At 49.2% G+C, this 17,161-nt stretch overlaps 3 protein-coding genes, 1 long non-coding RNA gene and 2 other non-coding genes across 6 annotated transcripts; 2 read left to right on the forward strand and 4 right to left on the reverse strand.

The window, feature by feature from the left end:
* Positions 1-2: 2 nt before the first annotated feature.
* On the forward strand, positions 3-3,763 carry LOC116411756 (divergent protein kinase domain 1B-like; the record flags this gene model as incomplete). The annotated part of the gene is made up of 2 exons (XM_031904611.1): positions 3-143; positions 2,257-3,763. Coding segments are annotated over 2 exons (954 nt in total), but the record flags the coding sequence as incomplete, so codon positions are not given.
* A 3,160-nt stretch (positions 3,764-6,923) lies between these two features.
* On the reverse strand, positions 6,924-8,933 carry LOC105948270. The gene is made up of 3 exons (XR_001171704.3): positions 8,830-8,933; positions 7,814-7,845; positions 6,924-7,085 (listed from the first exon to the last, which is right to left on the reverse strand). It is a non-coding gene; the product is annotated as an uncharacterized LOC105948270 (long non-coding RNA).
* Positions 7,651-7,785, reverse strand: LOC116411851. The gene has a single exon (XR_004223399.1). It is a non-coding gene; the product is annotated as a small nucleolar RNA SNORA17 (small nucleolar RNA).
* LOC116411850 lies at positions 7,979-8,111 on the reverse strand. The gene has a single exon (XR_004223398.1). It is a non-coding gene; the product is annotated as a small nucleolar RNA SNORA17 (small nucleolar RNA).
* A 1,750-nt stretch (positions 8,934-10,683) lies between the features above and the next one.
* On the reverse strand, positions 10,684-14,704 carry LOC116411507 (28S ribosomal protein S2, mitochondrial-like). Its single transcript, XM_031903864.1, has 4 exons — positions 14,597-14,704; positions 12,109-12,240; positions 11,825-11,954; positions 10,684-11,323 (listed from the first exon to the last, which is right to left on the reverse strand). The coding sequence occupies exons 1-4, from the start codon at positions 14,631-14,633 to the stop codon at positions 10,780-10,782; spliced, it is 843 nt and encodes a 280-aa protein (XP_031759724.1). The 5' UTR covers positions 14,634-14,704; the 3' UTR covers positions 10,684-10,779.
* Positions 14,705-14,805: 101 nt separating this feature from the next.
* Positions 14,806-16,033, forward strand: LOC116411510 (UPF0691 protein C9orf116 homolog). Its single transcript, XM_031903867.1, has 2 exons — positions 14,806-15,047; positions 15,895-16,033. The coding sequence occupies exons 1-2, from the start codon at positions 14,926-14,928 to the stop codon at positions 16,016-16,018; spliced, it is 246 nt and encodes an 81-aa protein (XP_031759727.1). The 5' UTR covers positions 14,806-14,925; the 3' UTR covers positions 16,019-16,033.
* Positions 16,034-17,161: the final 1,128 nt, after the last annotated feature.

A 17,161-nucleotide genomic window follows, 5' to 3' on the forward strand; every position in this document is an offset into this window, starting at 1 on the left:
TTATCAAATGCGGCGTGGAGGAGACTCTGAAAGCGGACAGCAACCCGGACAGCCCCCCCCGCAGGGAACTGGTTCTGTTCGACAAGCCCACCCGCGGGACCTCCATGGATGAATTCAAGGAGATGCTGGGAAATTTCCTAAAGGTGAGTCCCGTCTGGGGGGGGGGGGCAATGAGGGCCGTTTCTAGATGGGTTTATTCTTAGCAACGTTTCAGTTGGTCTTTATTATTCATTTTGTTTGGTTAAAATGCTGTCTAGATATCATGGGGGGGTCAGTGTCCCCCACAAACCAATAGATTAAGTCCAGGGTCGGACTAGGCCGGTGGGGGACCAGGAAAAAACCCAGTGGGTCCCGTGGCCCCCACCGACCCAGGTCCGCACTCCTTGGTAGTCCCTCCCCCCCTTCATTGTGGCAACAAGGCGTGGGAGTAGGACCTCACAACTGCGGTGGGGGGCCCCTAGGCATCCAAGCTGGGCCCTCTACTACTCATTTTCACTGCTGCTTCCTGGTTGGTAGGGTAATTAACCCTTAGCAACCAGCTACAAGTTTAAATTTCAAGCACTGGATGTTCCTTGAGTTAGGTTGCTGGTCCTTGAGAAGGTCCTCCATTGGGGGGGATGGGGGAAGGGTCGGAGTGGGGAAAAACCCGGTGGGCCCGACAGACCAGACCCGATCCCCGAAGGGGGGTTCCCCAAGCCGCCCCAGCGGGGGCCCATTGGGGGGTGCAGGGGCCCCAGAGGCAGTAGCCCTGTTGGGCCCTGTGCCCCCCAGTCTGAACCTTGATGGGGGGGGAGTTGAGTTTGAAGTCCTGTGACAGAGGGGGTTGGGCTTGCTTCAGTGTGGGTGGGGTTTTGGAGGATTGCGGGCATGATCTGCACGTAATTGGTCAATTTGGGGGGTGTGGCCATGCAGGGAATTTAATTAGGCACTTTTTTTGGTTTAATTGGCCCAAGTAGGTGTTAGATTAATAACTGGGGTCCCCTGTGGAGGTGGGGTGGCCACCCGTCTGGTTTTGCCAATGTGGAAAACTGGGCAGGACTCTTTAAGATTAATGTCATAGCCCCGCCCCTGCAATGTTATAGTCCCGCCCATGTGATATTATAGTCCCGCCCATGTGATGTGATGCCCCGCCCTCCTGCCCTGAGCTAGCCGCTACAAAAGGTGCCAGCCCTATGTGTAAAGCTAAATGGTTTAATCACATGGTGTTTAAGACTCCGCCTCTGTGATCTGACTACAGCTCCCAGCATCCCTTGCTAACATGACAGAGAATGCTGGGATTTAGCGCCTCGTTAGCGACGGGATCTGAATATTAGACTCGGCACCGGCGGGAGAACTTACATATATTTATGGATTTTATAGGAGAGGGATAGGAACTGGGAGATAAAGGGCAAGTAATACTCCGACTGAAATAAATGTTCCTCTCCGGGGAGTCTGGGCTTTAAACTCAGCGAGGCCGACAGTCAGATACGGACAAATGGGCCGATTTTATTCCTGAATTTTACTCTCCCGCACCGACTCCTTACAGAGGCTGTACAACCCTTAAGGGCCCCTAAGAATTTGTATCAGGAGTCAGAACCAGCAGTGCAGGGAAAGGGAAAGGGACAGACACAGTGACAGTTACACATAACTATAAACCCAGTGAGAATGAGGGATGAATGGATATTGGGGAGTTGTATCAGGAGTCAGAACCAGCAGTGCAGGGAAGGGAAAGGGACAGACACAGTGACAGTTACACATAACTATAAACCCAGTGAGAATGAGGAATGAATGGATATTGGGGAGTTGTATCAGGAGTCAGAACCAGCAGTGCAGGGAAGGGAAAGGGACAGACACAGTGACAGTTACACATAACTATAAACCCAGTGAGAATGAGGGATGAATGGGTATTGGGGAGTTGTATCAGGAGTCAGAACCAGCAGTGCAGGGAAGGGAAAGGGACAGACACAGTGACAGTTACACATAACTATAAACCCAGTGAGAATGAGGGATGAATGGATATTGGGGAGTTGTATCAGGAGTCAGAACCAGCAGTGCAGGGAAGGGAAAGGGACACACAGTGACAGTTACACATAACTCTCAGCAGAGCAACATCACAAGAGACTTTCCTTTTCTCACTAACATAATATTCTGCTGGCTGTGACCGCTCAGCTGTAATGCCCAGCAGGTGGTGCTGTTGTTTCAGAATCATTATTTTAGTATAAAAGCTCCTAATATCTTGGACTTTCCACTAATTTTATGTCTTTTTTCCCATCCCAGGCCAACTTGGGGGAGCAGGTGTCCCTCACTGCCTTGGTGAGTCAGATTCTGACCATGGCCGACGTCAACAACGACGGGAAGGTGTCGCTGGCCGAAGCCAAGTCCATTTGGGCTCTGCTCCACCTCAACGAGATCCTGCTGATGCTTTCCCTGCGGGAGAAGGAGCACACATCTCAGCTGCTTGGCCACTGCGGGGACCTGTACGTGACGGAGAAGATCCCCCACGATTCCCTCTATGGCTCTCAGATCCCCGGGTTCCTCCAGACTCTGCTGCCGTCCCCCGTGCACCGACTCGTCCACCAGTGGTGCGCCCCCGCCTGGCCGCGGAGGGCCAAGATCGCCATCGGCCTGTTGGAGTTCGTGGAGGAGATATTCCACGGAACCTACGGCAGCTTCTTCATCTGCGACTCCAGCTTCAAGAACATCGGCTACAACGAGAAGTACGACTTCAAGGTGGTGGACCTGCGGAAGGTGGCCACCGAAATGACCATCCGTGGTTTCCTCAAGGGGCGCCACTGCGAGCAGAACTCCGACTGCACCTTCGGGAGCGACTGCACCGCGGCCTGCGACAAACTTATGAAGCAGTGCCGGAACGACGTCATCCAACCCAACCTGGCCAAGGCCTGCCAACTGCTCCAGGACTACCTGCTCTACGGCTCCCCCTCTGACCTAAGGGAGGAGCTACAGAAGCAGCTGCGGACTTGTATGACCCTCAGCGGCTTGGCCAGCCAGATGGAGGTCCACCATTCTCTCATCTTGAACAACCTCAAGACTCTGCTCTGGAAGAAGATCTCCAACACCAAATATTCCTGACTGATCATTCCCCACCGAGGGCTACAAGGTCACAGGAACCCAACGAGACAAGAGAACATCTTCATTTTCTTTGAAGGACCTGCAGAGGTGGCTATGGTTGGCCGGTTGAGGCTCTTGTTTGGGATTGCAGGCTGAACCATTGTTACGTCTGGATTTGCAGGCTGAACCATTGTTTTTGGTCTTAATTGCAGGCGGAACCGTTGTGACATTTGGTTTTGCAGGCTAAACCATTGTGACATTCTTGATTTGTAGGCTGAACCATTGTGACTTCTGGATTTCTAGGCTGAACCATTGTGACTTCTGGATTTCTAGGCTGAACCATTGTTTTTAGTCTGGATTTCAGGCTGAACTGTTGTTGCATTTGGATTTGCAGGCTGAGCCATTGTGACGTTCTTGATTTGTATGATGAACGATTGTGACATCTGGATTTGCAGGGTGAACCATTGTTTTTGGTCTGGATTTGTAGGCTGAACCGTTGTGACATTTGGATTTGCAGGCTGAACCATTGTTTTCGGTCTGGATTTCTAGGCTGAACCATTGTTTTCGGTCTGGATTTCTAGGCTGAACCATTGTTTTCGGTCTGGTTATGTAGGCTGAACTATTGTGACGTCTGTATTTGCAGGCTAAACCATTGTGACGTCTGTATTTGCAGACTGAACCATTGTGACATCTGGATTTCTAGGCTGAATCATTGTTTTCAGTCTGTATTTGCAGGCTGAACCATTGTGACGTCTGTATTTGCAGGCTGAACCATTGTGACGTCTGGATTTCTAGGCTGAACCATTGTTTTCGGTCTGGTTATGTAGGCTGAACTATTGTGACGTCTGTATTTGCAGGCTGAACCATTGTGATGTCTGGATTTCTAGGCTGAACCATTGTTTTCGGTCTGGTTTTGTAGGCTGAACTATTGTGACGTCTGTATTTGCAGGCTGAACCATTGTGACGTCTGTATTTCTAGGCTGAACCATTCTTTTCGGTCTGGTTATGTAGGCTGAACCATTGTGACGTCTGGATTTGCAGGCTGAACCATTGTGACGTCTGTATTTCTAGGCTGAACCATTGTTAACGTCTGTATTTGCAGGCTGAACCATTGTGACGTCTGGATTTCTAGGCTGAACCATTGTTTTCGGTCTGGTTATGTAGGCTGAACTATTGTGACGTCTGTATTTGCAGGCTGAACCATTGTGATGTCTGGATTTCTAGGCTGAACCATTGTTTTCGGTCTGGTTTTGTAGGCTGAACTATTGTGACGTCTGTATTTGCAGGCTGAACCATTGTGACGTCTGTATTTCTAGGCTGAACCATTCTTTTCGGTCTGGTTATGTAGGCTGAACTATTGTGACGTCTGGATTTGCAGGCTGAACCATTGTGACGTCTGTATTTCTAGGCTGAACCATTCTTTTCGGTCTGGTTATGTAGGCTGAACTATTGTGACGTCTGGATTTGCAGGCTGAACCATTGTGACGTCTGTATTTCTAGGCTGAACCATTCTTTTCGGTCTGGTTATGTAGGCTGAACTATTGTGACGTCTGGATTTGCAGGCTGAACCATTGTGACGTCTGTATTTCTAGGCTGAACCATTCTTTTCCGTCTGGTTATGTAGGCTGAACTATTGTGACGTCTGGATTTGCAGGCTGAACCATTGTGACGTCTGTATTTCTAGGCTGAACCATTCTTTTCCGTCTGGTTATGTAGGCTGAACTATTGTTACGTCTGGATTTGCAGGCTGAACCATTGCTACGTCCATCATCTAAAATGCTGTAACTCTACAGACAATTGTAAATAAATGGCTTTTATGTGATTGGTACTAACTCTATACAGTTGCACATCAGGGTACGGGGGGGGTAAATAATGCAAGTGGGGAGGTTCCCTCTCCAGAAAAAAAAACATCTGCCCCTTGTTATTAGCTAAATGGCACAATCTCCCCCGCATTCATTTCCCAATATTAGTTGGAGCTGGAGCTCCGGAGACGGCAGACACACACTTTATTTCTATGGCAACCTCAGTTGCCGGTAAAGGTTATTTTATGTCATGGAGTTGTGAGGGGTGGGGCATAGTCATTTATTAACCCTTCAGATTTAAGAAATGGTTTCCTCCTCCAGTCATTGGGATATACAACTAGACGCTTTGCATGGCAGTTGTCGATGTAGCAGAGGATGCTGGGATTTGTAGTCACTTGAGTAAACCGAGCAGAGTCAGGGATTAATGTAAAGAAAAGGAACATGTTGCTCTTCTGACCAGATAAACATCCGGTGACTCTTCTCTGCTCACCAACTTCATTTTCTACCAACTGTAGCAGTTTGGCCAAATGACCAGCAGGTGGCGCAGTTGTTTCAAACCTGGTATATTCCCTGTTTCAACTGTTAAATTAAGGGGGAAAAATATAAAGTTGCTCAGAAACACAACAAGCAATTTTTGTATATTCATTTTGTTTTTCTTGAGGGTTCCCATTAAACAGCGCCCCCTAATGGCTCAAACACTGCCATGGTCAATATAATAATAGGTGCAAAAGGCCGGTAAGGAAGGGTCTGAGGCCGGTCATTCTCCAGATCTAAACAGTCTGTGTGTGGGGAGGATTTGACAAGAGGAGATTGTGAGAACAGAGAGATGGTGAGAACTGTTGCTTCATTAGAAACCCATATTTTAATTAAAAAAAATTGAAATTCTAATTAGAACATACAATGTTGCCAGGAGAGAAACAATATATTGTATATATAACCCCACAGTGCCCTCTAGTGGAATATTGGGTAAAGTGCTTCTGCCACAGTTTGCTTAGGGGGCAAGGGGCACATACAGAATGGGGAGACACAGAGGGACCCTGCCCAGACAGAGGGGAAGGCGAGGGGCACATACAGAATGGGGAGACACAGAGGGACCCTGCCCAGACAGAGGGGAAGGTGGGGGGCACATACAGAATGGGGAGACACAGAGGGACCCTGCCCAGACAGAGGGGAAGGTGAGGGGCACATACAGAATGGGGAGACACAGAGGGACCCTGCCCAGACAGAGGGGAAGGTGAGGGGCACATACAGAATGGGGAGACACAGAGGGACCCTGCCCAGACAGAGGGGAAGGTGAGGGGCACATACAGAATGGGGAGACACAGAGGGACCCTGCCCAGACAGAGGGGAAGGTGAGGGGCACATACAGAATGGGGAGACACAGAGGGACCCTGCCCAGACAGAGGGGAAGGTGAGGGGCACATACAGAATGGGGAGACACAGAGGGCTACTGGGGTCCCTATGTTCTGGGTCTCGGCTGCAGAGAGTCCCGTTGGAGTGGAAGCGCTGCCCATACAGGAGACTTATCATTCCCCCAGGACACCGTTCCCATTAGGAGACTTTCACCAATTAACTACTTGGCGCTGCCGCTAATCACACCTTTGGCCCCAATAACGGGCACTTAATGAGGAAATGTTACACCGTTTAGGAGGCGCCACATTCCGCTGCGCTATTAATCTTCCTGCGTCTCATTGGCTCCCTGGGGGGGGGGCAAATTAGCACAAACAGGCGCAGAGCCAGGCTATACACGACTCCCAGGGTGCACGTCCAGGGCCTGGCACAGTTTAAAGGCAACATAAAGGCTGTTTCTCAAATACCCCAGCACTGACCCCTCCCCCAATATAGAAAATCAACACAATAGGCAGGTATTTAATTATATTTATTAGCAAATAAATAAATTATAAATACAAATATACAGAGAAGGAATGTTCTGGGCACACAATAAGCTGTACCCCCATACTGTACTGTCTAAGGGAAACACTATGGCACCTCCCTCCCATATGTATAAATACAAATATACAGAGAGGGAATGTTCTGGGCACACAATAAGCTGTACCCCCATACTGTACTGTCTAAGGGAAACACTATGGCACCCCCTACCCATATGTATAAATACAAATATACAGAGAAGGAATGTTCTGGGCACACAATCTATACCATCACCACCGTCCTTGTGATCCCATCTGTGGCCCTTCGGATTCCCAACAAGTGGAGGCAGATATTGTGACTTTTCACCTAAAGGCAGAGAATGGAAATCATTAAGATGGGCAGCGAGACCCTCAGAAGACCATTAACAAGACCCAGAGCCATTAAAGGTCCCTTTTTAGGATACAGGAAGGGATTATGGGTAATATATTATTTAATTACTTTCATTTAAACACAGACGACTGTAGCAAGAAAGGTCCCAGATGGGCCTGAAGCCTGTTAGGGATTATACAGGAGCTCCCTCTACTGGTCAGGGAAGGGCATAGCCAATGGTAACAGTACAGGTTAGAGCTATGGGAGCCTGTTGGGGCCACTATTGTATACAGCTGGCATGGCTCACAACCCGGGGTGTTGGGGAGGGGTGTTAACTAGTAACTAGTACCCTGCTAACTAGTACTGAATCTAATTCTCAGATATATTATAGGTTGAAGAATACAGGGAGTATATATAATATTATATATATATTTTCCAACTACAGCCAGGGACCCAATGTTAACAACTGCCATGCATTTCCAGCATAAATACCCCCCCCCCCCACACACAGTTCCCAGCATGCTCAGCAAGCCCCTATAGAAGCCGGGGAATAGGGATAAGTAGTGTTCGGCTGGAAACCATTCAGACTGCCCACAGTCAGGGCCCCGAGCGTAGACTCAGCCGTGGGTTTGTCTCTGCCGCCTAATGACGCAAGTGCCACACGTACAGCGCAACCTGCAACGCCTCTAGGGGCAACGGAACCCGAAAGTGAATATAGAACCTACCGGAACCGGGGGTCCAACAGCTTCTCACCGACCTGAAAAGAGAAATCGGGGAATTAATTGGATTCTTTGAAACAGAAACAAGACGTTATCTGCACTGCTGGACCCGACTCCTGAAACTATGTAGCAGAAGCCGCCAGATTCACCCCCAACATTGGTAATAGTGCAAATGTCTGGCTGCTAATCATTCTTAGTACCCACAGGTTAGAGCACCGAGTGTAGACACAGCCATTTCCCTCTATGCCACCTAATGACACAGACGTGTAACGGGGCACACGCCTGTAACGCCTCTAGGGGCAAATACACACCAACATGTATGTAACCCCCCCCCCCCACTATATCCTATTAGGGGGTACATTATCCCTTATAATACATGAGTGATACTCAGAGTTCCCTGTATAACTCAGCCTGCAGCCTTGTGCCTTTATATGGGCACAGAACCCCTCAGTGACTGCTAATATCCTTATCATTTACAGTAGGGGGTACATTATCCCTTATAATACATGAGTGATACTCAGAGTTCCCTGTATAACTCAGCCTGCAGCCTTGTGCCTTTATATGGGGGGCACAGAACCCCTCAGTGACTGCTAATATCCTTATCATTTACAGTAGGGGGTACATTATCCCTTATAATACATGAGTGATACTCAGAGTTCCCTGTATAACTCAGCCTGCAGCCTTGTGCCTTTATATGGGCACAGAACCCCTCAGTGACTGCTAATATCCTTATCATTTACAGTAGGGGGTACATTATCCCTTATAATACATGAGTGATACTCAGTTCCCTGTATAACTCAGCCTGCAGCCTTGTGCCTTTATATGGGGGGCACAGAACCCCTCAGTGACTGCTAATATCCTTATCATTTACAGTAGGGGGTACATTATCCCTTATAATACATGAGTGATACTCAGTTCCCTGTATAACCCCCAATCGCCAGCACAATAAACAGACATATTTCAAGCCAATAAAGCGCAGTCAGGCTGCTTGGATCACCCCCAAACCCCAATACAATCCTTACCTGAGGCCCCACAGGCAGGGAGGCGCCATTCCCCCAACGCTGCTGTTCCAGCTCCCACAGTGCGACTCCCTCCCTCCCAGCTCCGCACAGAAAGACCGACACGTGTTCCGGGGAGAGAATATAAATGGCTGCCTACGGGGCACAAGAAGGGTCAAAATAAAACGCAAATAACATTTATTCACAGCGCAGACACCACCTTTGTCCACTAGATGTCGCTAAACACAACACGTTTCAATGTAGTCCATATTTCAAATTCTCTTTATTCAATTGAACAGATACATCAACAGAAAATCTAGACTGCAAGATTGAAAAGGTGAAAAATACATTTTATATATTAAAGGGGTTGTACTTTTAGCAGGATGAAGAGAGTGATATTCTGAGACAATTTGCGGTTGGTCTTCATTTTCCATTTGTGGTTTTAGCTTGGCCCATAACAAGGTTACAGATATATAGAAACATTGGGGTAACAGTCACCCCGCTATAGTTCCAGGGGTACCCAGGGCACAAATACTCACCCCAAATCCCCCCCTAACTGGCCTTCAGGCTGGGCCCCCTTAGCCCATAACAAGGTTACAGATATATAGAAACATTGGGGTAACAGTCACCCTGCTATAGTTCCAGGGGTACCCAGGGTACAAATAAGCACTCACCCCAAATCCCCCCCTAACTGGCCTTCAGGCTGGGCCCCCTTAGCCCATAACAAGGTTACAGATATATAGAAACATTGGGGTAACAGTCACCCCGCTATAGTTCCAGGGGTACCCAGGGCACAAATAAGCACTCACCCCAAATCCCCCCTAACTGGCCTTCAGGCTGGGCCCCCTTAGCCCATAACAAGGTTACAGATATATAGAAACATTGGGGTAACAGTCACCCCGCTATAGTTCCAGGGGTACCCAGGGCACAAATAAGCACTCACCCCAAATCCCCCCCTAGTTTATTTATTGCTTACCCTTCACAACCTGTGATATTCATCTTCATATTCACTCTGAAATTAAAACTGGTTGCTACGGTAAGTGGGACCCTAGCAACCTCATGACTGCTGGCATCCCAAATGAGTGTGAACAACATACTGAAAGTTCATTTATAGGCTAACTGCCCCTTTAATGCACATCTTTGGGCAGCTGCAAATAATCCAGTGAATGACACTTGAGGGCTCGGGGCTGCTATAGATTAAAGGGGAACTGTCCCTATTGTAAAAAAAAACAGCTGTAGGGCATTTTATTACCCAGTTCTTAGAAAGGACCCCCCCCCCCCCATGGGTGTATATGCCCCACCATCTGCCATTTAAAGGGGATCTGTTTGATAAAACTTTTCCCTAGCTCCCCAGGTTCATCCACACTATTAAAGGGGAACTAAACCCAATTTATGACTATAGCGACCAATCAGGTCCTGGCTTCCTGGTCTGTGTACGACCCCGTTGGTGGAGGACAGGTAGGGGGCGGGGGGATCAGTTGTATTCTTGGCCGCCATCAGGAGGCCCCAAAGTACATGAATATATGATTTCCAGGTCAGCAGGGGGCGGGTCTTGATGGGGAGTGGGTGGAGTTTGGACAGCTCATTGGTAGTTTTTTTACAAAATGGGGCGTGACTTATTATGAATGAATTTTTTCCCCCATTAGAGCCCAGTTTAACTGCCCAAGGGACTGATAAGCTGACAATCAGCGGCTGAACTTGCCTACTAAGCCCTATGGGGGCCCCGTGGATACGCATGATGACCCCCATTGCAGCGGTTTGAGCTGGGGGGGGGGGGGCCCTCTGGTCAGTAACTGAATCCTCCAATTAGATCCTCAAGTTCTCTGAAACAGTCGGAAGGGTTAATTTCCCCTTTAAAAGGACAAGTAACACAACAAGGTGAATATATACATTTATTAGGCAATTACACGAAACCAAAAAAAAGTCCTTTTTACAGTGAATTCCCAGGGGAGGGGCTTCTGCAGGGGGGAGGGGCTACGCCTCGGAGATTTTGCTCTGCAGCCCCTGGAGCAGCTCCATCTGTTTGCGCTTCTCTTTGGCCCGGTTAATGGTCATTTTAAAGAGGCGGCAGTAGAGTTCCATGGCGGGGGCGGAGTCGTCGTTGCCGGGGATGGGGTAAGTGATGAGGCCGGGGTTGCAGTTGGTGTCGACTACCCCCACCGTGGGGATGTTCATCTTGGCCGCGTCGCGGATCGCCACGTGCTGCTCGAAGACGGTGTTCAGGGTGCTGAGGAAGACGATCAGGTCCGGGAGTCGGACGCCGGCGCCGTATTGGACGGGGGCGTTGGTGAGCAGCCCCCCCTGCCAGTAGCGCGTGTGGGCGTATTCCCCACAGTCCCTGGCGGTGCTCTCGATCAGATGGCTGAACTGCCGGTTACGGCTCACGAACAAGATCACGCCTTTCCGGTAAGCGATGTGGGCGGTGACGTTCAGCGCCAACTGTAGGTGCCTCATTGTCTGATCCAGGTCTATTATATCCTGTTCCAAGCGGCACCCAAACAGGTAGGGTTCCATCAGCCTAGGGTGAGAGTTATACAATCAGTCAGTTAGGTGCCCAGAGCATTCCTACTCTGTATATTTGTATTTATACATATGGGTAGGGGGTGCCATAGTGTTTCCCTTAGACAGTACAGTATGGGGGTACAGCTTATTGTGTGCCCAGAACATTCCTTCTCTGTATATTTGTATTTATACATATGGGTAGGGGGTGCCATAGTGTTTCCCTTAGACAGTACAGTATGGGGGTACAGCTTATTGTGTGCCCAGAACATTCCTTCTCTGTATATTTGTATTTATACATATGGGTAGGGGGTGCCATAGTGTTTCCCTTAGACAGTACAGTATGGGGGTACAGCTTATTGTGTGCCCAGAACATTCCTTCTCTGTATATTTGTATTTATACATATGGGAGGGAGGTGCCATAGTGTTTCCCTTAGACAGTACAGTATGGGGGTACAGCTTATTGTGTGCCCAGAGCATTCCCTCTCTGTATATCTGTATATATATATTTATACTGTACCGATGGCGACATCCCTTCTTGTGCCCCAGATGGACTCTGGAATCATACAATTCCCTGAGGGAGAACAGTTCTTTCACATTGAAGAAGTCCGGGTGCTTTAAAGGTTCCACTAAAAGCTTCTGGGTGAAGTCTGAATAACAGGGAATAAACAGTTAATGAGGCAGCCAATCATAATGGTTATATATTATATTCTATGGGGCTATGGGGGGAGCGCCCCCTGCAGGGGATAAGCTCAGTATTATGGGGAATAGTCTATAGGGTGCAATATGCCCCATGTTACGTACCCGCGGGGCTGGGCTCTGGGTGCTGCTGAGCCGCGGGGGCTGCGCCGTAACATCTCCCAAGTGCTTCTGGGTAAGGGGCCGGCCCGATACCGACTGGCGACTGGAGACTGGCAGCACCGAGCCTGGGGAATACTGCACCGGAACAGGGGAATGATATGTGCATTAGTCCCACAGAGACCTACCTGTCACTAACAGAGAGTGCAGAGACAGAGACCTACCTGTCACTAACAGAGAGTGCAGAGACAGAGACCTACCTGTCACTAACAGAGAGTGAAGAGACCTACCTGTCACTAACAGAGAGTGCAGAGACCTACCTGTCACTAACAGAGAGTGCAGAGACCTACCTGTCACTAACAGAGAGTGCAGAGACCTACCTGTCACTAACAGAGAGTGCAGAGACCTACCTGTCACTAACAGAGAGTGCAGAGACAGAGCCCTACCTGTCACTAACACAGAGTGCAGAAACAGAGACCTACCTGTCCTTAGCAGAGAGTGCAGAGACCTACCTGTCACTAACAGAGAGTGCAGAAACAGAGACCTACCTGTCCCTAGCAGAGAGTGCAGAGGAGACAGACCCTACCTGTCCCTAGCAGAGAGTGCAGAAGAGACAGACCCTACCTGTCCCTAGCAGAGAGTGCAGAAGAGACAGAGCCCTACCTGCCCCTAGCAGAGAGTGCAGAGGAGACAGACCCTACCTTTCCCTAGCAGAGAGTGCAGAAGAGACAGAGCCCTACCTGTCCCTAGCAGAGAGTGCAGAAGAGACAGACCCTACCTGTCCCTAGCAGAGAGTGCAGAAGAGACAGAGCCCTACCTGCCCCTAGCAGAGAGTGCAGAAGAGACAGACCCTACCTGTCCCTAGCAGAGAGTGCAGAAGAGACAGACCCTATCTGTCCCTAGCAGAGAGTGCAAAAGAGACAGACCCTACCTGTCCCTAGCAGAGAGTGCAAAAGAGACAGACCCTACCTGTCCCTAGCAGAGAGTGCAAAAGAGACAGACCCTACCTGTCCCTAGCAGAGAGTGCAGAAGAGACAGACCCTACCTGTCCCTAGCAGAGAGTGCAGAAGAGACAGACCCTATCTGTCCCTAGCAGAGAGTGCAGAAGAGACAGACCCTACCTGTCCCTAGCAGAGAGTGCAGAAGAGACAGACCCTACCTGTCCCTAGCAGAGAGTGCAGAAGAGACAGACCCTACCTGTCCCTAGCGGAGAGTGCAGAAGAGAGAGACCCTACCTGTCCCTAGCGGAGAGTGCAGAAGAGACAGACCCTACCTGTCCCTAGCAGAGAGTGCAGAAGAGACAGACCCTACCTGTCCCTAGCAGAGAGTGCAGAAGAGACAGACCCTACCTGTCCCTAGCGGAGAGTGCAGAAGAGACAGACCCTACCTGTCCCTAGCGGAGAGTGCAGAAGAGACAGACCCTACCTGTCCCTAGCAGAGAGTGCAGAAGAGAGAGACCCTACCTGTCCCTAGCAGAGAGTGCAGAAGAGACAGAGCCCTACCTGCCCCTAGCAGAGAGTGCAGAAGAGACAGACCCTACCTGTCCCTAGCAGAGAGTGCAGAAGAGACAGAGCCCTACCTGCCCCTAGCAGAGAGTGCAGAAGAGACAGACCCTACCTGTCCCTAGCAGAGAGTACAGAAGAGACAGACCCTACCTGTCCCTAGCAGAGAGTGCAGAAGAGACAGACCCTACCTGTCCCTAGCAGAGAGTGCAGAAGAGACAGACCCTACCTGTCCCTAGCAGAGAGTGCAGAAGAGACAGACCCTACCTGTCCCTAGCGGAGAGTGCAGAAGAGACAGACCCTACCTGTCCCTAGCAGAGAGTGCAGAAGAGACAGACCCTACCTGTCCCTAGCAGAGAGTGCAGAAGAGACAGACCCTACCTGTCCCTAGCAGAGAGTGCAGAAGAGACAGAGCCCTACCTGCCCCTAGCAGAGAGTGCAGAAGAGACAGACCCTACCTGTCCCTAGCAGAGAGTGCAGAAGAGACAGACCCTACTGCCCCAGAGAGTGCAGAAGAGACAGACCCTACCTGTCCCTAGCAGAGAGTACAGAAGAGACAGACCCTACCTGTCCCTAGCAGAGAGTGCAGAAGAGACAGACCCTACCTGTCCCTAGCAGAGAGTGCAGAAGAGACAGACCCTACCTGTCCCTAGCAGAGAGTGCAGAAGAGACAGAGCCCTACCTGTCCGTAGCAGAGAGTGCAGAGGAGACAGAGCCCTGAGTGTCAGAGGAGACAGAGAGTGCAGAAGAGACAGAGCCCTGAGTGCAGAAGAGACAGAGCCCTGAGTGCAGAGGAGACAGAGCCCTGAGTGCAGAGGAGACAGAGCCCTGAGTGCAGAAGAGACAGAGCCCTGAGTGCAGAAGAGACAGAGCCCTGAGTGCAGAGGAGACAGAGCCCTGAGTGCAGAGGAGACAGAGCCCTGAGTGCAGAGGAGACAGAGCCCTGAGTGCAGAGGAGACAGAGCCCTGAGTGCAGAGGAGACAGACCCTACCTCTCTTTATCAGCCCGGTGAGGCCAGACGCCGCCATGCTGAGTCCCACAAGGGGAAGGTCACTGAGCGCTGCGCTTCCGGCTCACTCATTTCCTCCGGCAGCGAAAGCTCAAGGTTCCCGGGTACCACAGCGACACCTGCTGGTCACACTGCTAACTGCACTCTCCCCGTTATACAGCGGGCTGTGCGCTTTGCTATGGCTGACTGCAGGAAGCTCCGGTTGCCCTCTAGTGGTTTCCTAGCAACGGTTGCCAAGCAGTCAGTGGTTATTTAAACAGAAGTTGTTTCTCACACAAGCCGCCAGCCTCCTGCCCCAAGGGAACCCCAAGATGTCGGAGAGTCCAGCACAGGGAACATCCTCCGACCCCCACCAAACCTGCGACTTCTACAGGGTGAGTGAGTCTCTGCCCCCCAAGTTCAACCAACCAGAGACGTGGAGACGGGGGTACAGGTATGTGGCGCAATGCACTCTGGGAGTAGGGGTTTTACTGGCAGATCTGGGGCCCCTAAGGGCCAACTGAGTGATGGTTGCTATGTAATGGTCAGTGCTTACACTAGTAATGGTACAAATAAAGGGGGAGTTCACCTTTAAGCCAAGTTATAGAATGTCCTATTCCAAGCAAGTTTGCAGTTGGTCTTCATTATTTATTGTCTATAGTTTATAAACTATTTTCCTAACTCTTCTACTTCTTTCAAATGGGGGTCACTGACCCCGGCAGCTTATCAACCGTCTGCTCTGTAAGCTTCCATTGTTATTATTGGTTTTTTTTATTCCGTATATTTTTATTCAGTCCCCCCTTCTATTCGTAGTCCTGTCTCAGATTCAAACCACTGGCTGGTTGCTAAGGGTAGCCAGGGCCCTAGCAACTAGGCGGCTGCTGAAATTCCAGCTGCTAAATACAAAGCTAAATGACTGAAACCCGCCAAAAAAAAATGAAGACCAACTGCAAAGTGTGAACATCCCCTTTAAAATGATTTTTTTCCAGTGACGGCCAATAGAGAGCCGGGGTTTCTGGAGCGATGATTGGGGAGGGACACTGTGTATAAAGATATATATATATATATATATACCCCAATACCTAACCCTGAACCCCTTCACCCCAATCCTCTGCCCCAAATCTCTTCCAGCGATACTCCCCTGTGCCCGGCAGAGAATGGTACAATCCGAGGGGGGCCGTCCACATAAAGGTTCCACCCAAGGTCAATTGCCCCAGTAGACAGCCCAGATGGGCCAGTAACCATAGTAACAGAACCCAGTAGGGGGGGCAGATGGATAATATCTTTCCGTTTCATTTCAGACCCAAGACTGACAACCCTTTATACAGAACCTCTAACCAGATATACGGGAGCCGACCCCCCACGGTCCATGAAATGCCGGTAAGCAAGCTGATTTATGTTTTGGGGGGGGGGCATGGGGTGTAACTGCCCTAGGTCAGCTGATCTACAGCCAGTAAGGACTGTGTTGCTGCAATGCCCAATGGGAAACTAATATTCAGCCAGATATCAGTGGGTCGCTAAGGTAGATTAGACCCTAGCAACCAGATAACTGCTGCAATGCCAAATGGGAGAGCTGCTGAACAAAAAGTAAAACAATTAAAAAACTACATATAATAAAAAATGAAGACCAATTGCAAATTGTCTACATCGTACTGAAAGTTAATGTAAAGGTGAACAACACATTTGTGTAACTTTTACTACGATATAGAGAGTAATATTCTGAGAAAATTTGCAATTGGTCTTCATTTTTTTATTATTTGTAGTTTTTCAATTGTTTTACTTTTTGTTCAGCAGCTCTACCGTTTGGAGTTTCGGCAGTTATCTGGTTGCTAGGGTCTAATTTACCTTAGCAACCAGGGAGTGGTTTGAGAGCGTGACTGGTATATGAATAGGGGAGGGGCTGAATAGAAAGATAAGGAATAAAAAGTAACAATAACAATAAAACTGGAGCCTCACAGAGCAATAGGTTTAGGCTGCTGGGATCAGTTTGCAATTGGTCTTCATTTTTTATTTGTGGTTTTTTGAATTGCAGCAGCTATTTGGTTGCTAGGGTCCAAGTTACCTTAGCAACGAGGGTGTGATTTGAATTTAAGACTGATATGTGAATAGGGGAGGGGCTGAATAGAAAAATAAGATATAAAAAGTAACAATAACAATAAAACTGGAGCCTCACAGAGCAATAGGGTTTGGCTGCCGGGGTCGGTTATCCTGTTGCTAGGGCTCAAACTACCTTAGCAACCAGGGAGTGGTTTGGATGAGAGGCTGGAATATGAATTGAGGAGGGGCTGAATAGAAAAATAAGATATAAAAAGTAACAATAACAATAAAACTGGAGCCTCACAGAGCAATAGGGTTTGGCTGCTGGGGTCAGTTATCCTGTTGCTAGGGCTCAAATTACCTTAGCAACCAGGGAGTGGTTTGGATGAGAGGCTGGAATATGAATTGAGGAGGGGCTGAATAGAAAAATAAGATATAAAAAGTAACAATAACAATAAAACTGGAGCCTCACAGAGCAATAGGTTTTGGCTGCTGGGGTCAGTTACCCCATTGCTAGCTCAAATTACCTTA

The sequence above is a fragment of the Xenopus tropicalis genome, chromosome 6 (genome assembly GCF_000004195.4).
Source record: "Xenopus tropicalis strain Nigerian chromosome 6, UCB_Xtro_10.0, whole genome shotgun sequence".
Lineage (NCBI taxonomy): Eukaryota > Metazoa > Chordata > Amphibia > Anura > Pipidae > Xenopus > Xenopus tropicalis.

Coding starts and splice junctions, on each gene's coding strand:
- LOC116411510 (XM_031903867.1), top strand. CDS start 14,926: ATGTCGGAGAGTCCAGCACAGGGAACATCCTCCGACCCCCACCAAACC. Junction 15,048..15,894: donor ACGTGGAGACGGGGGTACAG/GTATGTGGCGCA, acceptor GTTTCATTTCAG/ACCCAAGACTGACAACCCTT.
- LOC116411507 (XM_031903864.1), bottom strand. CDS start 14,633: ATGGCGGCGTCTGGCCTCACCGGGCTGATAAAGAGAG. Junction 11,955..12,108: donor CCCAGAGCCCAGCCCCGCGG/GTACGTAACATG, acceptor CCTGTTATTCAG/ACTTCACCCAGAAGCTTTTA. Junction 11,324..11,824: donor AAGAAGGGATGTCGCCATCG/GTACAGTATAAA, acceptor CTCTCACCCTAG/GCTGATGGAACCCTACCTGT.